The 22,808-nt window shown below is 45.9% G+C and overlaps 2 protein-coding genes across 3 annotated transcripts in view; one reads left to right on the top strand and one right to left on the bottom strand.

The window, feature by feature from the left end:
* Window positions 1-18,919, bottom strand: part of KLHDC1 (kelch domain containing 1) — a 31,390-nt gene extending 12,471 nt beyond the window's left edge. Inside the window, exons 1-9 of the mRNA XM_054972606.1 lie at window positions 18,617-18,919; window positions 14,768-14,838; window positions 10,321-10,438; window positions 8,710-8,828; window positions 7,998-8,076; window positions 7,796-7,879; window positions 7,556-7,639; window positions 6,438-6,496; window positions 1,140-1,252 (exon numbers count right to left, since the gene is read on the bottom strand). Coding sequence (XP_054828581.1) covers window positions 1,140-1,252; window positions 6,438-6,496; window positions 7,556-7,639; window positions 7,796-7,879; window positions 7,998-8,076; window positions 8,710-8,828; window positions 10,321-10,438; window positions 14,768-14,838; window positions 18,617-18,739 — 850 coding nt within the window. The 5' untranslated portion in view covers window positions 18,740-18,919. The remainder of the gene's footprint in view (window positions 1-1,139; window positions 1,253-6,437; window positions 6,497-7,555; window positions 7,640-7,795; window positions 7,880-7,997; window positions 8,077-8,709; window positions 8,829-10,320; window positions 10,439-14,767; window positions 14,839-18,616) is intronic.
* Window positions 18,920-22,220: 3,301 nt separating this feature from the next.
* Window positions 22,221-22,808, top strand: part of POLE2 (DNA polymerase epsilon 2, accessory subunit) — a 30,350-nt gene continuing 29,762 nt past the window's right edge. For both annotated transcript variants that reach the window (XM_054971736.1, XM_054971734.1), the window contains exon 1: window positions 22,221-22,320. In XM_054971736.1, coding sequence (XP_054827711.1) covers window positions 22,253-22,320 — 68 coding nt within the window. In that variant the 5' untranslated portion in view covers window positions 22,221-22,252. The remainder of the gene's footprint in view (window positions 22,321-22,808) is intronic.

The raw sequence follows: 22,808 nt of genomic DNA, 5'->3' as shown, positions 1-22,808 counted from the left end.
AAGGCGGCAGGGGCCTCGAGAAAAGTATAAAACCCTCTTCTGCAAGAGCTCAGTATGCATTTTCTAGAGTTGCTGTAGGTACAGGATGTAATCCTAAAAAAAATGGTCAGGCTTGTTTTTATACTAAATATTTCTGAATTGATGTATTGTCGAAGGCTTTCACGGCTGGAGAACGATGGTTGTTGGGGGTTTTCCGGGCTGTATTGCCGTGGTCTTGGCATTGTAGTTCCTGACACTGCAGACTTGGACAGCCTGAAAAATCAGCAGTGGCTGAACATAGCCTAACTCAAACAGGGCACAGTATCTTATTCCAGGACACCAAAATACTGGACAACACTTCCAACTACTTTGTCAGACTGCACAGGGAAGCCATTGAAATTCACAAGCATAAGCAAAACTTCAACAGGAAAGAAGAAACCTTAAGAATGAACAGAGCATGGGCTCCAGTTCTGAAAAACACCAGGCCAACAAAACACTCCACACCCGACAATAGCCCTGCAGAGAAGATTAGCACATCAAGCCCCAATCCATATGCAAAAGAACCTCCTCGGGATACAGTGAAGCCTCCCGCCATTAGCATTCCACACCCTGGGAAACTCTTACAGAATGACTCAGCTCAACCCCACCCCTCCTGAGTAGATACAAATGACCTGCCAACATCTTTTCCACACTGTGACACTGAGAGATCTCTGTCTTTTGGTGCCATACCTCTGAAGATGCCAGCCACAGCTGCTGGCGAAACGTCAGGAACTACAATGCCAAGACCACGGCAAGACAGCCCGGAAAACCCCCAACAACCATTTCTGAATTGATTTTAGCTTTAGCTGCCTATGGATTTTTTTGCAGCAAAAGAAAACTCAGCAGTTTCACATTACAGTGTGAAGGGTCGGTTAAATTTGGATCAGCAGTGAAGGGAAAAGTTGTTTTTTAAGTTTTGTTTTCATCAACTTTGGTATAGGGATGAGGGGGCCAGGATGGGCTGTAGCTACTGCCATTCCATACATTCATCGGAGGCAAATCTTAATTCACAATTATTATTTTAGTTCACTAATCACATCAATTAAGTAATTTTAACTTGGACCACTATTTGCACAACAAACTCAAGAGATTTTGAAAAAAAACAACCACCCTCTACTTACTTAGAGGTGCATTGTCTGAACTCAGCCCACCGAACAGGAACAGTTTGTCATCTGCTACAGGCGTCAAAGTGTGCCATGATCTCTCTGCTGGTTTTTCTCCATTTGTACAAATTCTGGGTAGAAAAGGAACAAAAATAACAAAGGCATACATAATAAAAGAGATAAACACAAGAATTATCAGGCTGGGAGTTTTTCATTTTTATGTGAGGCTCAGGTGACTGTTTTCTGAACAGAGCATGAATTGGATAATTTGCTTACAGAGCAATTACTTATTCTTTACAAGCTTTGTACTTCTCAGTGGAACTTTCTGGAAGCTTCTTCTTGGCTAAGGGACTGAAAATAAGACAGCCGGTATGGAAATGAATTTATATAAATCTACCATGCAGCGACATCTAGAATACTATTCCGTTCTATTGCCCCGTCTCAAAAATGATGTTGTGGAACTAGAAAAGGTGTAGAAAGGGCAACCAAATAATCAAAGGGTTGGGACGACTTCCGCTTGAGCAAAGCACACGGAGTAATTAAGATGACTGATTGTGCAAGCCGGATTTGAGTCCATGGGCACCCCAGAGACCAACAAGATTTTCAGGGTGTCAGCTTTCAAGAGTCAGAGCTCCCTTCTTCAGACACGAGTAGGAATGGAGATCCCTGCGCCTTTATATCCCAGCCAAAGGGAGCGTGGTGGAGTGTTACAAGGAAGGGCATCAGGACATAAAGGTACAATGCAACTTGATTAGAGCAGAAATTAGTATCTGTAATGAGATAAGAACCCTAAGTCTCTGTTTGATCCGGGGGGGGGGTCGGGGGGTCCACTGTTCTGAATTTGTGAATGAACTCCATTTCAGCAATCTCATGTTGCAATCTCCCCTTGAAGTATAAAGTCCTCAGAGAAATTTCAAGGGGAGAGTCCAACATGAGATTGTTGAGAGGGAGACTTGTCCACGGGCTCTTCAGCTGCAGACAGCCAGTTTGCTTTCCTTTGAATTCTTCACTCTCCCACTCAACCTGTGCCTCATGCTGAAAAAGAGTGGGAAGGCCTTTTCTCTCAGTACAGATACAGCCCAGATAGACAAAGCTAAGGTTCAGCAGTGGTGGGGAGAGACAAACCTACATGCTCAAGGGCACTCTGAGCATTTTAAAAAGCTGGGTTATAATTAATACTTTATATTATGTATGTATGTATGTATGCATGCATGTATGTCATTTATAGTCCGCCTTTCTCACTGAGAGTCAAGGCGGATTACATAGTGTGAGATTAGTACAATCAGTATCAAGGACATTTCCAAACAATGTCAAGGACATTTCCATAAACATTGTCATAGGATTTTACAAAGGCACAGCATTAGCAAGGATGCAATGCAGAGTTGAAGAACTGCTGAAACAGAACAGAATCAATTCTAGGACTGACATTAGGTAACAGGAAGCATAGGTAGCATATAGGAGGACATATAATATGCAAGGCAACATAGAAGTCTATGTTCCCTAACTTATTAGCAAAGCATCTGAGACCCCTGCCCTACAATACTTCTCTCCTGAGTAAAAAACCTTTTTGAATATGATTTTGCATCCTTTGCGGAAAGCCAGGAGAGTGGGGGCTCTCCTAACCTCCTCAGGCAGGCCGTTTCACAAGATAGGGGCCACCACAGAGAAAGCCCATGTGCGGGCTGCTGTTGATTTCGCCCATGTGCAGGCTGGCACCTGCAAGAGACCCTGTTCAGATGAGCGAAGCTGCCATGGAAAGACATAGGGAGGGAGGCGGTCCTGTAAATATGCTGGGCCAAGGACGTGAAGAGCTTTGTATGTAACAACCAATACTTTGAATTGAATATTAATAGCTATATCTCATATATTTGTGTGTGTGTGTGTGTGTGTGTGTATAAGTTTGGTGAGCTGGTGCACAGGGTTCGCTGTAGTCATATGGCTTTTTTAGTAGATGGTCATTGCAGATGTGGCTCCACCCACGGGTCTGTCCGTGTAATTGACCGACACCTCACTGGGTGAAGAAGCCAATGGCTCAGACTAAGTCCTGGAGGCACTCCAGAATGGAACATCCAAGACACCTCTGTGACCCCTCTTTAGTGTCCAAGAGGAGCCTCAGCAGACAGGATCGGCCTCTTCACCCTGGGCAGCAGCCACGCCTTCCTCCTCAGATCTGGACTCTGAACCTCCCACTCCAGAACCAGTGGCAGCCTCTGGGGTCCCTTCCCCAAGCTCCACAAGGTCAAGAAACATTCCAGTCCCTTTGCCACTTCAACCAGGCAGGGAGCCTTCAGGAGCCAGCAGACTGTTGCAGAGAGGCTGTGCTTGCACCCCCGTGGCCTGGCACCAATATCCCACATGCAGATGGACTACTAGCCATAGGGAATACTATCCCGGACAAAACCACAGCACACCTCGCCACTGAACTTTGTCACTTCGTACTCACTCACAATTACTTCGAATTTGGTGACAACTTATATCTACAGATTAATGGCACAGCCATGGGCACACGCATGGCACCACAATATGCTAACATATTCATGGCGGACTTGGAACAACGCTTCCTCAGCTCCCATCCACTGGAACCACTACTATACTTAAGATTCCTGGATGACATCTTCATCATTTGGACCCATGGGAAGGAAGCTCTTGAGAGATTTCATCAGGACTTCAATAACTTTCACCCTACTATCAACCTAAACCTGGACCACTCTACAGAACAGGTACACTTCCTGGACACCACTGTACAACTACATAATGGACGAATAAATACCACCTTATACCGGAAACCAACAGACCGATACTCATATCTACATGCCTCCAGCTACCACCCTAAACATACCACTCGGTCTATTGTCTACAGCCAAGCCTTACGTTACAACCGTATCTGCTCCAATGCTCTCGACTGAGACTCACACTTAAGAGATTTACAACAAGCATTTTTGGGACTACAGTACCCACCAAATGAAGTGAAGAAACAAATCAACAGGGCCAGACTAGTACCCAGAAACAGTCTACTCCAGGACAAACCTAAAGGAACTAACAATAGAACACCACTGGTTGTCACCTATAGCTCCCAGCTCAAACCCATCCAACGTATCATCAGTGAGCTACAACCCATCCTGGAAAATGATACCTGTCTCTCAGAAGCCCTGGGTGGAAGACCTTTCCTTGGCTACAGACAGCCCCCCAGCCTTAAACGACTTCTCACTCACAACCATGAATCGGCCAGCAGAGTCACCAGCACAGGTACCAGGCCCTGCAACAGACCCAGATGCCAGCTCTGCCCCTATACCTACCCAGGGAATACAATTACAGGACCCAATGGCATCAATTACACTGTCTCTGGCTCTTACAGCTGCTCATCCTCCAATCTGATATATGCCCTCATGTGCCAACAATGTCCTTCTGCTCTGTACATTGGACAAACCAGCCAACCTCTACGCAAAAGAATAAATGGACACAAATCTGACATTAGAAATGGCAACGTCCAGAAACCAGTGGGAGAACACTTCAATCTACCAGGACATTCCATCAAAGACTTAAAGGTCGCTGTAGTTCAACAGAAACCTTTCAAAAACAAAATCCAACGGGAAGCTGCTGAACTGGAATTCATATGCAAATTTGACTCTGTCAAGCTGGGACTGAATAGGGACTATGAATGGTTATCACATTACCACAGGTAACAGATTTCCTTTCAGAGGTGGGGTCTGGGGGAGCTCAGTGGCACCTGGCATGGGCTTTCGGGAACCACAGATCTCTTTGTCAGATGCATCTAGCAGGGAGAGCTGTGGTTATCGAAGGCCCATACTGTATTGGAATTGGATGGTCTAGCTGTTTGGCTGCTACAAACTAACAGGGCAAACTCCTTTGAAGCCAACTGATCCACACACTAAAAGGAGATGTTTATATATACTAGCAAAGGAATGTTTTGATTGCTTCCTCCCCCTTCCTCCCCCTAATTGCCTCTTCTCTCTCCTGCTCTTCTGTATTTGACCAGTCTCTGTATCAGGCATCTGACGAAGAGAACTTGATTCTCAAAAGCTTATGCTACAATAAAATTGGTTAGTCTTAAAGGTGCTACTGGACTCTTTTTGATTTTGCTACCACAGACTAACACGGCTAACTCCTCTGCATCTATGAATGTTCCAGCCATTGATTGTGTAATCCACCATGAATCTCAGCCTGAAAGGCAGACTAGAAATAAAGCAAATATGGAGTTGGATGTCACCAATATGAAGATGGCACCCAACTCTATATCTTGCTATCCAGGTCCCCACAGGATGCAGTAGAAAGTTTGGATCCCTGCCTGGCAGCTGTGGTGAAATGGCTGAAAATGAACAAATTGAAATTGAACCCAGACAAGACAGAAATGATGCTTGTTGGGAAGGCAGAGATCTTGAAGGACATTGTACTCCCTCACTTTCAGTGGAGTTCGTCTGTCACTTGCAGACTTGGTTAAGGGCCTAGGAACAGCAGCCTGTACATGGGCTTTCTCTGTAGTGGCCCCTACCCTGAGGAACAGCCTGCCTGAGGAGGTCAGGAGAGCCCCCACTCTCCTGGCTTTCTGCAAAGGATGCAAAACCGAATTATTCAAAAAGGCTTTTTACTCAGATAGGAGGGATGTATTGTAGGGAGGGGGTCTCAGATGCTTCACTTAACGAGTTAGGAACCGCAGACTTCACCACTACGTTGCCTTAAGTACTACACATTTACGTTAAAAATATGAGCTACCTGTGCTTCATGTTGTCTAATGTCAGTCCTAGAATTGCTTATGTTTTGTTTCAGCATTTCTTCAACTCTGTATTGGATTCTTGCTAATGTTACGTCTTTGCAAACCTGTGCTTATTTACCCTGTGGCCCTGATACTTGACGGTACTAATCTCACACTGTGTAACCCACCTTTTGATGAGAAAGGCGAACTATAAATGACATAAATAAAATAAAATAAATAAATAAATACATTTAGTAGGATGTAAAGCCTAGAACAGTCAAATAAGAGAAGGCAACTAATATGTTTTCTATTATAGAATTTCTTCCTTTAAAATATTCTTGGCTTGATAAAAAAAGGTAACACCACTTTTTCTCACTATGAGAGTACTTATCTAGACAGCAATAGATACTGAAATTCCAAGAGATGTCAAACTAAGATTTCAGTACAACATAAGGACGTCTCCTGGTAGGCTATCTCACTGGTTACTACCCTAACAAAAATTTCATAACCACAAACCAACTCAATAGAAATTTAAGAATCACATATTCAAGATTGAATCAGAAGCACTTAAACCGGAGTAAAAAGTGACATAAAAGAAAACTTACTTTCCTGACCAAGACCAGGTATCCAAGTTCAGAGAATGTAAATCATTCATCCTTGTTTGCTATTAAAAAAAAATAAGAACAGATCCTATGAGAATAATTTTTAAAGGAAGCAGGAGAAATTATTTCAGCACAAAAGCCCTGAGAACTGTCCAGATGGGAGAACTCCTGTGCTTAAAATGAGTAAACTTTTACGAATATGCCTGTCCTCACATTGCTTATTTTAGTTACTATCAGCTGTGTTACCTGGAGAGCTACTATTCAAATTTATTTATATATAAATGCCGTATATATGGCATATATATACATATATACACATACATACATACATACATACACATATACACATACATACATACACATACACACATACATACATACACATACACATACACATACACATACATATACATATATACATACATACATACACATACACACACACACATATATATACATACATACATACACACACACACATACACACACACATATATATACATATATATACATATATATGGTCCCTCGCCCTTATAAGGATAGTGGCGAACACAAAGAGGAGTCACTGCAGAGCCCAATGAAGCACCCTCCTCTCTTCTTTGCCTTCTCCGATACAATTATACCACCATGACTCAGAAAGAGAGGTTGGCACACTTCCTGTTCACGTCAATTCCTGCTTCTCCAACTCAGGGCTGGGCTTTAAATTGAGAGAACCAGGGCTTTTTTCTGGGGAAAGAGGTGGTGGAACTCAGTGGGTTGCCCTCGGAGAAAATGGTCACATGGCTGGTGGCCCCGCCCCCTGATCTCCAGACAGAGGGGAGTTGAGATTGCCCTCCACGCTGCTGAGTGGCGCGGAGGGCAATCTCAACTCCCCTCTGTCTGGAGATCAGGGGGCGGGGCCACCAGCCATGTGACTGTTTTCAAGAGGTTCCGGAACTCCGTTCCCCCGCGTTCCCCCTGAAAAAAAGCCCTGGAGAGAACTATAAAGTCCCTGCCTGAAGCCCTCGGTAGGATAGTGTCGGTTGGTTGCAGCGGAAGGGAAGAAGGGGAAAGATTCCTTCATGCCCAGTGGCTGCATTCACAGTGGGAACGACCATGCTTTGAATTTTAAAAAGACTAACCAAAACCCGTCCTCCAAAGACGTAGCCCTTATTTCCTAGGACAGCACATGAATGAGCTGCTCGAGGCTGAGGAGGAGCTCCGTGCTGCAAACGAAAATATAAAATAAGTCAAAACACGTATACACGGTCAAGAGGTTAAAGAAAAACATGCAAGGTTAGGTATGGTAACTAAAACATCACAACTAATATGGGCAGTTAAATGTGCCAAGAAATTAATCAAGATTTCAAAATGACACTTACTTTAATTGTTGGCTGATACCAAGTTTGTATACTTGTGTCAAAGACATGGACATCATTGTGCCATCCCCAGAAGATCTGTCCTTCCTAATTTTTTTCCAAAAGATCATGAACCATAAAAAGAAGAACGAAAGTTAAGAATAAAAACACTGGTTAACATTCCATCAGATATAAAGGTCCTACTTGAAAATACAGAGTCCCTTACCCAAAATGCATCATGGACGTCAAAACAGTCACTCAGCTCGTTTTGTTTCCTACAGCCATAACCTCCAAAATATATGAGCCTGAAAAGATCGGAATTAAAACCACAAATTAACCCTTTGCCATCAAGTCTACTGAAGTGCAATCCTAAGCAGAGTTATACCCTTCTAAGATCACTGAAATCAGCAAGGTGTTTAGGATTGCACGGTTGGTCTCTTAGGACTGCCTCCATCCTAGCAGGCTTCCTGGATACTGAGAGATCTCTGTCTTTTGGTGCTACACCTCTGAAGATGCCAGCCACAGCTGCTGGCGAAACGTCAGGAACTACAATGCCAAGACCACGGCAATACAGCCCGGAAAACCCCCAACAACCTTCCTGGATACTGTTTATGACCCCAAACGCTCTTGGAAAATCAGTAGGGGGAAACATAAAATTCCTACTTGAATCGTCTATGAGACAAGGAACATTACATTTGACGATGCTTTCGCATTACCAAGAGCTATAAAACTATCCACTGTTACCATACCCATGCCCTGTGCACAAATTAAGGACAGCAAGAGTTCAGTTTTATGAGTGAGAAGCACAGGTAAATTAAGGGAACTGACCAAGGCAGGAAGACACACAGATTTATGAGCTCGAGGGGCTTAATCTCTTGGTTTGTCTACCAGCTAATGCCACCTCCCCGTTGGTGAAATCACCCGTTTGTGACAATTACCTGTCTTTATACACCCAGCAGGCAAGTTTGTCACGTGGTGTAGGAGGCTGACCATTAAAGTCTGTGATTTTTTTCCACAAATAGGTTCCATTTCTTGTTCGCAAATTAACATAATAGAGCTTAAAAGGAAATTAGAACACTTTCAACATAAGAGCAATATTTTGGAAGAATTAAGTACTAATTGGCAATAGTGGCAACAGGAGAGAACAAGCAATGATACTCATTCCTTAATTTGAAAAAAAAAAACCCTTAAATGCTCTGATCTCCAACCTGTAAATGCCAGTAACTTGCAGGAATTCTGCTTTCATTATGGAGGGTTTTCACACTGTGCTTAGAGTGTGATCCATAAGAACATAAGAGAAGCCATGCTGGATCAGGCCAATGGCCCATCCAGTCCAACACTCTGTGTTACACAGTGGCCAAAAATACTAGGTGTCCTCAGGAGGTCTGCCAGTGGGGAAGGGACACTATAAGCCCTCCCACCGATTGCCCCCCCCAAACACCAAGAATACAGAGCATCACTGCCCTAGACAGAGAGTTCCATCTATACTTTGTGGCTAATAACTGATGGACCTCTGCTCCGTTTGTTTATCCCATCCCCTCTTGAAGCTGTCTGTGCTTGAAGCTGCCGCCACCTCCTGTATAAGAACATCCATGCTGACTTTGATTTAAGGCAAGGTGAGTTTTATCAGTGATGAAAATACCTTTGACTAAACCTGAGTATTCTGGTATGAACTGTGGCTGGTAACTGGTTGCTAGCGACAGTATTTCACAATGGTAGCCATAATTCCTAGCAGTCAAAATGAAGAAGCAAACAGTTTTAACACTTCACTTTCCATTTGGCCACAACATTGACAGGAATTAATGGCTGCTACCTGCTATCATGAAGGGTTGCAGGATCAGTTAAAGCATTTTTTCACTCTGTTCCTGAACGCTCACATCAACAGATCCACCATAAACAATCCAGTTAATTTTCAGTAGCAGGAGAACACGTTGGCCAAAAAATTCACGTGGGCATGAATGCAGCTGGTGCCAGTGCAGAAGTGTTGCCCTTTGGTTGCAGTCATAGGATGGGATTTAAAGACATGCATACAACCACAGAGTGGTTGTGGGTTCGTATTTTCCTAGCATCATTATCCCTTCCCCCCAAAGGCAAACTATTTCGGACACTTGGAGATCTTTTAAAAGGAATAATGATATAAAACAGGGAAGGGTTTTTTGTTAGAGCACATGTAAGATGTGCGGAAAGTGCTATAGTACTTAGAGTGGTGGATTATGACCTGGGAGACCCAGGTCCACATCTCCATTCTGGCAAAAAGCTCACAGGATGACTTAGGGTCAGTCACTCACAGCCTAACCTACCTCACAGGGTGGGTGTGAGGATCAAATGAGGATGCGAGAACATATACCCCACCTTGAGCTCACTGGAGGAAGGTTGGGATAGACAGAAGTAGCTCTTCAGGTCCTGGCCACCATAGTTTGAACTATCTGATAAATAAAACCAATACCTTACTATTAGAACTTCTCTGTCAAATTAAAGAGTCATTATTGAGTTATTTCATCCTCAGCAGGTTGTTACGATATGTCCAAAAAACTAAAGGAACCCAGTACCCGATTGCTGTATCCTTTGTCGTCAAATCCACCAAAGAGGTATAGCTTCCCATCAATGCAAGCTCCACAGCTTCCAGACATGGAAGGAGGTAACTCCCCTTCCATTAGATGCATTGACCTGAAATTGGGCAAAGACATGAAATCTCATAATTTTGCTCAGAAAGCAATTGCGTCACCAAATCCATACAGATCAATATCATTTTCCGGGGTATAAGTTTTGACTATGCAAGCTTTGACTCATGACAGCTTATACCTTGGAAATTTCTGTGGGTCTTTAAAGTGCTACTGGACTCTTAGTTTGTTCTTCTACTAAACCAACATGGCTATCCACCTGAAACTTTCAGTAAATGAAAAATTTGTTTATCACAATAGTTGAAAAAGGGTAAATACTGTATCTGCCTAAATTCGTGCTGCTCCTATGGTATATTGTCTATATCAAAATAGTGTTGAGCACAACATTATAATATTTCACCCAGATATAAACAGAGGCTGTAATCCTGTACCCATTTATACAGATTTAAATCTATAAAACCCAACAGAACTAAGCATGTGGCGCATTTAAAATACCTGTACATAAAATATTACTGCTAAGTATGCATAGCACTGAAATTTGATTAACTGAAAATGTTAAAGAAATAACTCACACATATAGTAATTAAAATGATGGCCTTTAAAAAGGATTTCTAAAATGTCTTCTGGATGTGGTGATGGATTTTGCATCCAAGGCCATATGGAAGCTAGGAACAAATTAATTCTCACTTCATAAGAATAGTCTGATACAATGAATGTCATCTTGATCCTGGATTTCAGGGTAAGTCCAAAATATGAAAGAAAGATTCTCCCCAAAGCCATTACATCTAATTAGCAATTTTTGCAGTGTAAGCTCCCACCTTTTTTCAGGGGAGAAGTGGGTAAGAATATTTTAAACAAACAAACAATTTTTACCACTGACCTCAATATAAAGAGCAGCAATTAAATGTAACTACTGTAAAAGGCTCACTGAACTCCATTTTGAAATACCTAGAAGCAACAGTCAGAACAAAGTTGGCTGTCATTCCATTAGGAAGCTGTTCAGGCACCCAGTGTGGTACTGGACTTAAGAAAACCCTTTGTCTGAATATGACCTCTGGTCTTTCAAGCTGTCTTTGGATTGCTCCTAGGATCACCATAGCCTGCTTCAACCAGACCTTCACTCTAACACTAGGGGGTGGTTGGTGGTCTATTTCACCATTGCCTGGCACCTCACAAACGTCTCTCTCTCACGAACTGAAAGTTCTAACTGCCTCATCCCTAAAGAAGAACATAGAGCCCACAAGTAAAGGCACTCCAGTAAAGAGGAAGAAGAGAATATTGATGAGTGTTTCCAAGCACATTCGTTGAAAACTATTTTTTTTTAGTTTTTATATTAGATAAGGCATTTAGGACTAGGTTTCTTAGGCTCACAGTTCTTGATTTCATAAGTGAATGCAAACGATTTAAGCTGTCGAGACGAGAGTCATAAGAGAGCCAAAACAAATAAAAACAGAATGGACAAAAGGAAATATTCCTTTACTCAATAAGTGATTAAATTGTGGAATATATTGCCAGTGGATGGAGTGATAGTCCTGAAGGAAAGTTGACAGGAACTGAGGAGTCTCTCGTTTGGACTGACTCTTCCCAAAGGGATGGTGCGGTAAACTCTCTGGAGAATATCAGTGGGACTGGGCTAGAACCTGCGAATGAGAGGAGGACAGTAAAGGAGGGGTGTGTAAGGACACTTAAAGATCATGGGAGGTGGAGACCCTTAGAGAGGAAAATGAGGTACAGATACCTATATGGCAATGCTAGAAATCCCTGAACCAAGATATGGGAGCTGGGGCACTTGGTGCTAAATAACAATTTAGATATAGCAGGCCTTTCAGAAATGTGGTGGAATAGGGAACAGGGAAAATCAACAGGTCACATTTTTTCCTGGATATAAACTACAAACTAACAGAGGGATGAGTTATTTTCTATATCAAAGAGGGTACAGAGACAAATATGGTAGAAAGTATCAGCAGGGCCGGCACCACCACTGAGGCAGTGAGGCAGGTGCTGTGGGCACCGAAGGGGGTGCTGGGGGTGGAGGCATGCGCCACAAAGCTGGTGTGCCTGGCCCGCAGCTGCTGCAGCCAGCCAGCCCCGCACCACCACCAACACAGGCCCCCGGCCAGGTGCAACAGCTGTGGGCCAGGCACGGCAGGTGTCCGGGGCGGCATGCAGAACCTCCCCAGCCACCCGCTGAGCCCGACTGGGAGCATGGGCAGCCTCTGCACACCATCCCAGCCACCCGCCAGCCAATGGGGCCGGCTTGCTGCGTGATGTCATCACGCAGCAGCGTCATCACGCAATCCGGGCACACATGCGCTCACTATGTGCGCGTGCATGTAGGGGCAGGTGCCAGAAACCCTGGTGCCACCCCGGAGTATCAGGGGAATAAACTCCCCACACCATGGGTAGACATACTGGGCACTAAGGGTTACTTAAAAGTGGAAGTACACTATTGCCTTTCAATGAAAATCATGAGGCAGATCTTGAGAAGGAGAGGGGACTAAAGCGGAATGTGTTGTAATACTGGGTGACTTCAAGTATCCTCTTATTGACTAGACAAACGTGTGATTGAGTTATGCCATAGAAAGGAGATAGATTCAGGTGGGTAACCATGTTGGTCTGTGGTAGAAGAGCAAAATTCAGGCCCAGTAGCCCCTTATTTCCAGGGTATGAGCTTTCGAGAGTCAATCCTCGTCAGAACAGAAAGGAGGTTGCTAGACATCATAAATGACTGTGCATTGGAGCAGTTGGTCACAAACTCGACTGCAGATATAGTGACTTTGGGATTCGTTCTGAGTGGGACCTAGTGCAAGATGTAGATGTTATTGTGCTTAATGGGAACAGTGACCACGATACTATTAAGTTCAGTATTCGTGTCAATGAGAAGTTGCCCACCACAGTCCAAAACGATCACATTTGATTTCAAAAGAGAAGATTTCACAAAAAGAAAGGGACTAGTCAGAAGGAAGTTAAACTGGAGAATTAAGAGTCAAATCCTCCCCAAATGCAAAACTATTAATTGAGGTCGATCGTTTTAGGGTGGTAGCCGTGTTGGCCTGTAGTAGAATAGCAAGATTTGAGTCCAGTGACACCTTAGAGAGAGACCAACAAGATTTCCAGGGTGTAAGCATTCAAGAGTTTCTGGAACGCTTACACCCTGAAAATTTTGTTGACCTCTAAGGTGCCACTGGACTCAAATCCTGCTGAGGCCTGGATAGAACGTATACTCACGGAAAGAATCATTCCACCAATTCTAAAAGGATGCCTGCGTGGTTAACAACCCAAGTCGAGGAAGTCATAAAAAATAGAAAAAGCCTTCCTTTAAAAAGTGGAAGGTGTTTTTTTCCCCTCCCAAATGAGGTAAACGGGAAGGAGCACAGGTTCTGACGAAGCAAATGTAAGTGGACAAGAAGGTGGGTAAAAATAGAATTTGAAGAGCAGACTGCGAAAAACATTCAGGCAAACAATAAACATTTCTTTAACTACATTAGGAGCAGGAAACCAACTGTTGGATGAGAAAGGGATGAAATGATTGCTTCAGGAAGATGGACAAGTGGCAAAGAAACTAAACGAATTATTCACATTGGCTGTCGCTGTGGAAAGCATGGGACACATACCCACAGCAGAGTCACTGTTTTCAGACATGACATCTGAAGAACTGAATCAAATTGAGGTGGGCGAGAGATTAAGCTCTAAGAGTACTAAGCAAACTAAAAACTGACAGGTGTCTAGGTCCACATGGTATACACTGGAGGGTTCTCTCACGTGAAACTGTTGATCTGGTCAGCCGCATATGCAAACTGTTGCTAAAATTAGTCTTCAACCTGGACAACAGAAAATGTCATCCTGATTTTTCAAAAAATGGTCCTAGAGGGGATCCAAGGAATTACAGAAAGATTTGGCCTCTGAGCTCTGTCTGTCGGCCCTCCAGGGCAACTGTTTTTGCTGCTGTATTGTCGAAGGCTTTCACGGCCGGAGAACGATGGTTGTTGGGGGTTTTCCGGGCTGTATTGCCGTGGTCTTGGCATTGTAGTTCCTGACGTTTCGCCAGCAGCTGTGGCTGGCATCTTCAGAGGTGTAGCACCAAAAGACAGAGATCTCTCAGACACTGAGAGATCTCTGTCTTTTGGTGCTACACCTCTGAAGATGCCAGCCACAGCTGCTGGCGAAACGTCAGGAACTACAATGCCAAGACCACGGCAATACAGCCCGGAAAACCCCCAACAACCATGTTTTTGCTGCTGTGTGAGGGTGTTAAGACTAGATGGACCACCACTGGTCTGCTTCAGCAGGGCTCTTCTTAAAAGCAAATGCCGCAGCTACTAAAGCTTTTCATACAAAGGCCTTGTAAAAATGAGTTGTATCTAATGAGGCTTACCATAATCCACTGTCCATTCCATAGATCCAGAGCTCATCGTTGGGAAGGTAAACTTCATTTTCTTCAATTGACTGCCCCCCCCAAAAGGCATACAAATATTTAATTAGTTATATTCACAAACCCATTTTCTACAGAAATTTTCATTTATTTTTTATTTCATATTCAACTGGTGATCTGGATTGTCAAAGTACTGCCAAAATATGTACATACAGAGTGCTGTAATTCCCAACACCAGGAAGTTTTGTAGGCTACCAAAGACCTGCCAGGGTATCTGGGAAGGGGAATAAAATGTGGCTTAGCCACAGATCAGATGTAGGTACAGGAAGTAGCTTCACAGAAACAAAACAATTAGAAATACTATTAAGAGTATGCAGGGGTCATTTCACAGAAAAAGAGCTGCAGGAACTCATTAGCATAACTCATTAGCATATGCCACACCTCTTGCCATCACCGGAAGTTACTGGCATGGCTGATTTGCATATGCCACACCCCCTGACATCACCTATCCTGGCTCTTTTGGACCCAATCCTGGCTGTTCAGGGCCTAAAATGGCAAAAAGGGGTTGAAAAGGCACCTAAAATGGTCAGGACTGGGCCATGGCTGAGTGGGAGACTGATCCACCACCCATCAGAGGCCCGATCCAGGCCATTTCGGCCCCAATCCAGGCTGAAACGGGCCCAAAATGGCTGAGAGTCAGGTGGGTGGGGCCACTTGACATGTGACCTCTTTGGGGAACTGCCGGAACTGTGTTCCTGTGCGTTCACCCTTGAAATGAGCCCTGATAGTATGGAACAATATATACATACTATTTATCTTAAAGTAAAAGCATTGTACAAAGAAAATTATCAGTACAAAGAATCCTGATGGATGTTAAACAATTAAGCTGGAAAACGTGTCATTGTAACTGAGCTAGCCAACACAGGATGCATGGTAAAGCTGGGATCTTTTATACGTTACTTCTGGGAATGCTCCGATTAAGTTCAGTGGGACTTACTTCTTAGTAAGCAGGCACAGAATCAGGCTGTATATGGTACTGACAAGGGCTTCATATGTAAAATCGGGCCAATGACCTTACACCTCTTGGAATTATTTCCATTCTCAAAACTCACAATGGAATCTTCGAATGCTAATAGCCACTGGCTTTTTGTCATAGGCCTTAATGAGATTGCAGTCAAGGGTTATTTTTAATTATTTTAGACTATGAGTAAAATAAAGTTGGCTTTTTTTTTGCTTAATCTCACCTATTCCCTTTCTTACCATAATCCACCCTGCACATTTTTCTTATCCATACAGGTTTCACGATCCCTAGCATAGCCTTTTTGCGTGGTCCAAAAGGGACACATCCCTTTCACTAGTAGAAAAGCTGCCTGGATCCAACACGTCAACTTCAGTCTTGCAAAGAAAGATACGACAGCTGAGCAGTTTTGCCAACCACCAGGTGGGGCTTAAAGATCTCCTGGAATTCCAACTGATCTCCTGACTACATTGATCAGTTCCCCTGCAGAAAGCGGCTACTTTGAAGGGGGCCTCCACAGCATACCCCACCGAGTTCCCTCCCCTCCTGAAACTGCACCTTCCCCAGGCTCCACCCCCAAATCTCCAGGTATTTCCCAACCCAGAGTTGGCTACCTTACAAGTGAGACACAAAGACTGACGTCTCTCTCTCTCTTGATGGGCTCCTATACATATAAAATAGATGGGTAGATGAGAAAATGTAGGTGCCTATAGTATTCCCCTTGATTCCTACTTTACCAGTGAAGATAAAGTTATGGAGAGGCTCTTACTGCATTACAACATTGTTATCCCGCAACTCCTCTAAGGCTATTAGGACAGTGTACACAGTAGTTGTGAATGTTTCCAAACTTTATCTTCATGACAACATTGTAAGGTTTTTTTAGTCTGTGAATAGCTGAAAGGCCCAGAACTTGAGGGGGAGGCACTCTGCAAAATGGTTGGGCAGCTGAAGCAGGGCAGGTAAAAAGTAATACTTCTTTACTGAGTAATTAATTGATAAATTGTGGCATCCATTGCCAATGGATATAGTAAATGGCCATACATACAGCTGACAGATTCACGGAGAAGAGGTCCATCACTGGGCTCATAGCTGTGGTGCTTAGAGAATTCTTGTATCTGGAAGCAGAAAACCTTTGGATCCCAGTGCTAGAAGACAACATCAGGGGAAGCTTTGCCATCTATGCCATTTTTTGGCTACTGGTAAGCCAGTGTGATACAAAGTGGCTGCATGTTGCCAACTCCATACTGGCAAATTCCTGGAGATTCATTAGTGCAGCCTGGGGAGGGGCCTTAGCAGGGAAGCAATGCCATAGACCAAAGTTGCCATTTTCTCCAGGGGAACTAATCTCTGCTGTCTGGAGATGAGTTATAATTCTGGAAGATCGCCAGGCCCCATCTAGAGGTTGGCCACCCTGTGTGCATTTGATATAGTATAGCTGCTCACGTGTTCCCTGGTTGAGTGGGGAGTTGAACACAGACCTTACCCACTGATAACCAGGACTTTCTTTTGTGATGGTACTCACTAGTATACAATACCTGCATGCTTAGGAGAGGCGGGCTCTCAAATCCTGAGGGTAGAAATTGGTGCAACCTTATATATGAGTGCCAGCTGCTGCAGCATAGTGGTTAAGTGACTGGACTGCAAATCAGCACTCTGCTGTTTCGACTCCCACTCTTGCCATGAGCTCAGCAGGTTGCCTTGAATAAGCCACTCCTCTCAGCCCCAGCTCTCCAACTGTATTAGCGGTTCCAGTTGCCCGTTGGTGGTGGGCAATCTCCCTGGGGGTTTGCCCCATTGCCTGCCAATCGCTACTGACAGGAAGTAGCAAACCACCTAGCGATCGCCTGCCACTGGTGGGCAACTGGGAACTCTATTTTACCCCCACAATACAGTTGGGAAGCGGGGCTGAGAGGAGTGTGCAAGGGGTGCACTGCTGGCAGGGCGCAATGCTGTCACTTCCTCAAATGACGTCGAATAGAAAAGAGTCCAGTAGCACCTTTAAGACTAACCAACTTTACTGTAGCATAAGCTTTTGAGAACCACAGTTCTCTTCGTCAGAAAAGAGAGTGCTCTTCGTCAGAGAACTGTGGTTCTCAAAAGCTTATGCTACAGTAAAGTTGGTTAGTCTTAAAGGTGCTACTGGACTCTTTTCTATTTTGCCACTACAGACTAACATGGCCTCTGGATCAAATGATGTCATCACGCCGGCCATGGGAGTGCTCCCCTGCCTCACCGGCGCCAATTTTGCCCCCAAATGGGCTGAACTGGCCCTACGCAAATGCAGGAGCACGCCCACTGCCAGTGTAATGATGTCACTTCCCAGGGCTGACATCACCGTGTCAGCGCTGGGAGTGTGTGTGCATGGAAGGTATAGGGACCTGGCAACCCTATATAATAGCAGACTTTGTACACCACTCTGAGTGGCCACTAATCTGCCCAGAAGGGCCACATATAAGCAGTTATTGTGATTGTATTATCAACAACCAAATAAAGCACTGTCCCTGACCACTACACCACACTGTCTTCTCCCCCTTAGTTCGAACTTCATTATTAAGCCATAGTGCGGCGGCGGCGGGGGGGGGAGGGGCAGCTTGACCGTTGGGGCTCGACCCCGCCCCGCCCCGCCCCGGCGCCGCAGCCAATCACCGGACGGATTCGTGAGGCCTCCGCCCCCCTCCTCTCCCGCCCATTCTCTCCTGAGGGGAGAAGAGCCGAGCCTTCGGCCCGCGCGAGGCGCCTCTTTCCCTCGCCCTCGCGACGGCGGGGAAGCGGGCGAGGCGAACGGGCGGCGCTCCCCTGCCTCACCCCCCCCCCGGCCCCGCCGCCTTCCTTACCACGTATCCCCCCCACACATAAAGGCAGTTCCCGTCCACCACGGCGCAGTGGCCGCTGCGCTCCTCGGCCACGCAGAGCTCTCGAGGGAGAGGGGCGGGAGCAGTACGGGGGCTCGCCGCCATCTTAGCGCGGGCGACTGGGAGGGCAGCGCCGGCCGTCGTCGCCTCAGCAACCGCGTTCCGTCGCGTCGAAGCCCGGCCGCGGCCGGGAAGGCTCTTCGCGAGCTCCCCCTGCTGCCCCTTCGAGGGCGCGCAGGCGGCGGCTGAGGGGAAGCGGGGAGAGAAGCGACCGCTCGGCGCGGGTGGCCGGGGCGGGTCTCGGGCCTTTGGGGAGGCGACGAGGGGGGGGGGAGAAGCGGAGGGCGGCCTGCGACGAAGCCCGGCGACGAGAAATCCACGCCGCCGTCCAGCTCGGCGAATGAGGAGACGGAACGGGCCGCACCACTTCGGGCGCCGGGGGAGCGCCGCCTTGCGGGGGAAGCGCTCCTGGGTCCGAAGTCCCTGCAAGGAGAAAAGCAGCGTTGCAGTCAAAGCGCGTGCAGTGGCGTGGTGGGGACTCCCCCCGAGTTTCTGTTCGCAGGAGCGCAGAGGAACATTCAAGGGGGGGGGCGGAATCCACCCCCTGCAGCCCGTAGTGGTGCAATCCAGTGGTGCGACGTTTCCCCCTCTCAGCAGGATTGGAGTCCCGCCGCCTTCGAGGCCGACGAAGTTTCCGGGATCTGAGCTTTCGAGGGTCAGAACTATTTGAAGTCGAGAGCTCTGACTCTCGAAAGATTCTACCCTGAAAATCGAGTTGGTCTCTAAGGTGCCCCGGATTCTAATCCTGCTATTCTGCAAAGCAAGACACGGCTGTGTACCTGAAACTATCTGAAGGAGCAAAATGGTAGAGTTCAGTAGCACCTTTAAGACTAAAGATTGCTTGGTCTTAAAGGTGAGACTGGAGAGTCTTTACTATTTTGCAACTACAGACTAACAGGGCTAACTCTTCTGGATCTATCTGAAGAAGGGGGCGTTGACTCTCGAAAGATTCTACCCTGAAAATCGAGTTGGTCTCTAAGGTGCCCCGGGCTCTAACCCTGCTATTCTACTGCAGGCTATGTACCTGAAACTATCTGAAGCAGCAAAATAGTAAAAGACTTCAGTAGCACCTTTAAGACTAAAGGTTGCTTAGTCTTAAAGGTGCTACTAGAGTCTTTACTGTCTTGCAACTACAGACTAACACGGCTAACTCTTCTGGATCTATCTGAAGAAGGGAGCTCTGAGTCTTGAAAGATTCTACCCTGAAAATCTTTTGGGTCTATATGGTGCCACTGGACTCAAATCCTACTGCTCTACCGCGGACTCAACACAGCTGCCCACCTAAAACTATCCTCCTGGAAGGCCTCTTACAGCCACAGACACCTTACCAGGAGTAAAGCTGCACTCTCACCTCATAGCAGGCACATAAAAAAGGACAGGGTGCTTCCCTGCTTGACCCATGGCAGAGAGTGCAGCTAGAAGGCAAACACAAGAACAGCCATTAATAATATTCATTTATACACTGGCCTGGGGTTTCCCGGTTGGGAAATTCCTGGAGATTTTGGGGGCAGAGCCTGAAGAGGTTGGGGTGAGGGAAGGGGCCTCAGGGGGGTATAATTCCATAGAGTTAAAGTAGCCATTTTCTCCAGGGGAACTAATCTCTGTTGCCTGGAGATCAGTTGTAATTGGGAGATCTCCAGCCACCACCTGGAGGCTGGCAGGTGTAGCCCTTCAGGACAACTTAATGCCTACTCAGAGCGGTTTACAAAGTATGTCATTATTATCCCCACAACAGTCACCCTGTGAGGTGGGTGGGGCTGAGAGAGCTCTGAGAGAACTGTGACTGACTCAAGGTCACTCAGCTGGCTTCAAGCGGAGGAGTGGGGAATCAAACCCGGCTCTCCAGATTAGAGTCCTGCTGCTCTTAACCAGATCACTAAACTGGCTCTCCATCATATAATAATAATAATGGCCAACTCAGATGACAGAACGCAGCCTTGTCTTTCTCCAGAACGCTTCATTTGGCTGGATGTTGACCACAGCAAAAGAGATGTGTGTGTTAATTTGCAGCCTGATGAAAAAGAATAATTCCGCATAGTAGTTTTATTAGGACTGACAGAAATGACACAAAAATCTGACCCTTTACCTGCTGCATCAGAAGAAGTTGGTGGTGGTCCCTGAAAATTTATGCTGGAATAAAATGCTGTTAGTCCTTAAAGTATCACAAGTCTCCTGATTATTTTTGCTGGAACAGAACCTTCTTTGGATTTAGACGGCTGTATTCTGACCAGGATTGCAGGGGAGTATAGTTGATCATCTGAAGTTACCATCTTTTCGTTGTTTCCCTTCTAGTAGTCTTTTTATTTATTTATTTCATTTAATATTAGACTTTTATTCTGCCTTCCCCGCAAGTGGAATTGCAGGCTGCCTGAGGGGTGCTGGAAGTTCAGGATAACAATGACACACTTTGTAAAGCATGCTGAGTGGGCGTTAAATTGTCCTGAAGGACGGTATGTAAAATTATTATTATTATTACTGGGAAAGATCAAGAGTCCAGTAGCACCTATAAGACCAGCAACATTAGTGGTAGGGTAGGAGCTTTCGTGAGTCACAGTATCTGAAGAAGTGAGTTGTGACTCACTACCACTAATTTTGTTAGTCTTATAGGTGCTACTGGACTCTTGCTGTCAGGCTATGGATGACAGGATACAGCAGACAGATCTCTGGACTATTTGCAGTAAGACACAAGTACTTAGTCAAATGGCTTTTATTCAGAAATCAGATCATTTCCATATACCGGTCCATAGGACTACTTAGAAGCAAGGCAGACATCTAAGCAGCATGAGTAGAGGTTGACAGGAATGGCATCATGTGAGAGAAACTTCTCTTTTAACATTCTAGTTTGCTCCTTTCTTCCCCCTCCCAACCGTAAACAATACTTTGGTGCTCTTTTTGTGTGAGAACGTTCCACACGTTTGTGGTATCAAGTTGAGTTATTAGGAAGCAAGACACAGTCTGGGAATGAGCACAAGGTCATAAACACTGGAAGCTGTTACAGCCCAACAGATAAACACCTGTGAAAGCCTGAGAATAGTTATGACACTAGCAAAGTGATATTGAGCTATAGCAAGATACACTGTGTTCAGCAGAACAGAATCAAAATTGGCATGGATGGGGTTCAGACATGACATTTGCTGTTTTCCCCTGTTACGGACAAGGCTACCCATCTTAATCTATCATCATCATCTGGTCCGAAAGTGGATCCCCAACAGTGGGCGGATTGTGCATTTCTTTCCATTTCCAGCTGAAGGCGATGTCGGCCTCTCAGCTGACAGGAAGGGTCCGACCCGCGTTCGCGTGAACACTCAGAGCCGTCATGGGGGCGGGGGGGGGGAGTCGCTTTTGCGCTTATGGATGCGGAGCCAACCGGGGTCTATTCAGACGTGCGTCGAAAGGCGCTTTAGAAAAAACACACGCCCTCGGCCGGCTCGCGGCCCAGCGGGCAGGGCCTGAAGGAGGCGGCCGCTGAGGCGGTTCCCCCCCTCGGCCCGGAGGCGCGGCCTAGCGAGCCAGGGCGGCGCGTCGGGCGAGGCTCCGTTTTGGCGCGAACCGCTCAAGATGGCTGCGGAGAAGCTGCGGGGCAAAGTCAGCGGCGCCTTCAAGATGCACGGCCTGCTGCTCCGCGCGTGAGTAGGGGGCGGCCGCACGCTCGCCCGGGCCAGGCGGAGAAGGGCTGCTGTGGGAAATGGAGGAAAATCACAGAGTGATTACAAAAGCTGCAGCCCTGGTTGCCAGCCTCCCGGTGGCACTTGGATATCTCCCTGTTTAGATCTCGTCTCCAGACGACTGAGACCCGAGAATGTCCCAACCTGGAGTTGGCAACTCAAGCCAAAGCTATTGCCATTGCCGGCCATTGGGAGACCCCAGCCCAGGGGGTGTTATGCCTCCATTTAGGATCTCAGTGAGCAAGCTTTTGAGTCACACAGTGCTCTTAAACACACAAAGCTGCCTTGCCCTTTATCAGATTCTTAGCCCCCAAGGCCATAATTGTCTACTCAGACTGGCAGCAGTGCTGGGAATTGAACCTGGGACTTTCAGGAAAGGTCTTCATTGGGCTGGTGCTGAAGCAAGGTGGGCACAGACTAAGACCTGATTGGGTATACTGGAAAAATCT

This window comes from Eublepharis macularius, chromosome 2 (genome assembly GCF_028583425.1).
Source record: "Eublepharis macularius isolate TG4126 chromosome 2, MPM_Emac_v1.0, whole genome shotgun sequence".
Classification (NCBI taxonomy): domain Eukaryota; kingdom Metazoa; phylum Chordata; class Lepidosauria; order Squamata; family Eublepharidae; genus Eublepharis; species Eublepharis macularius.
This window is presented reverse-complemented; position numbering and strand designations above follow the sequence as displayed.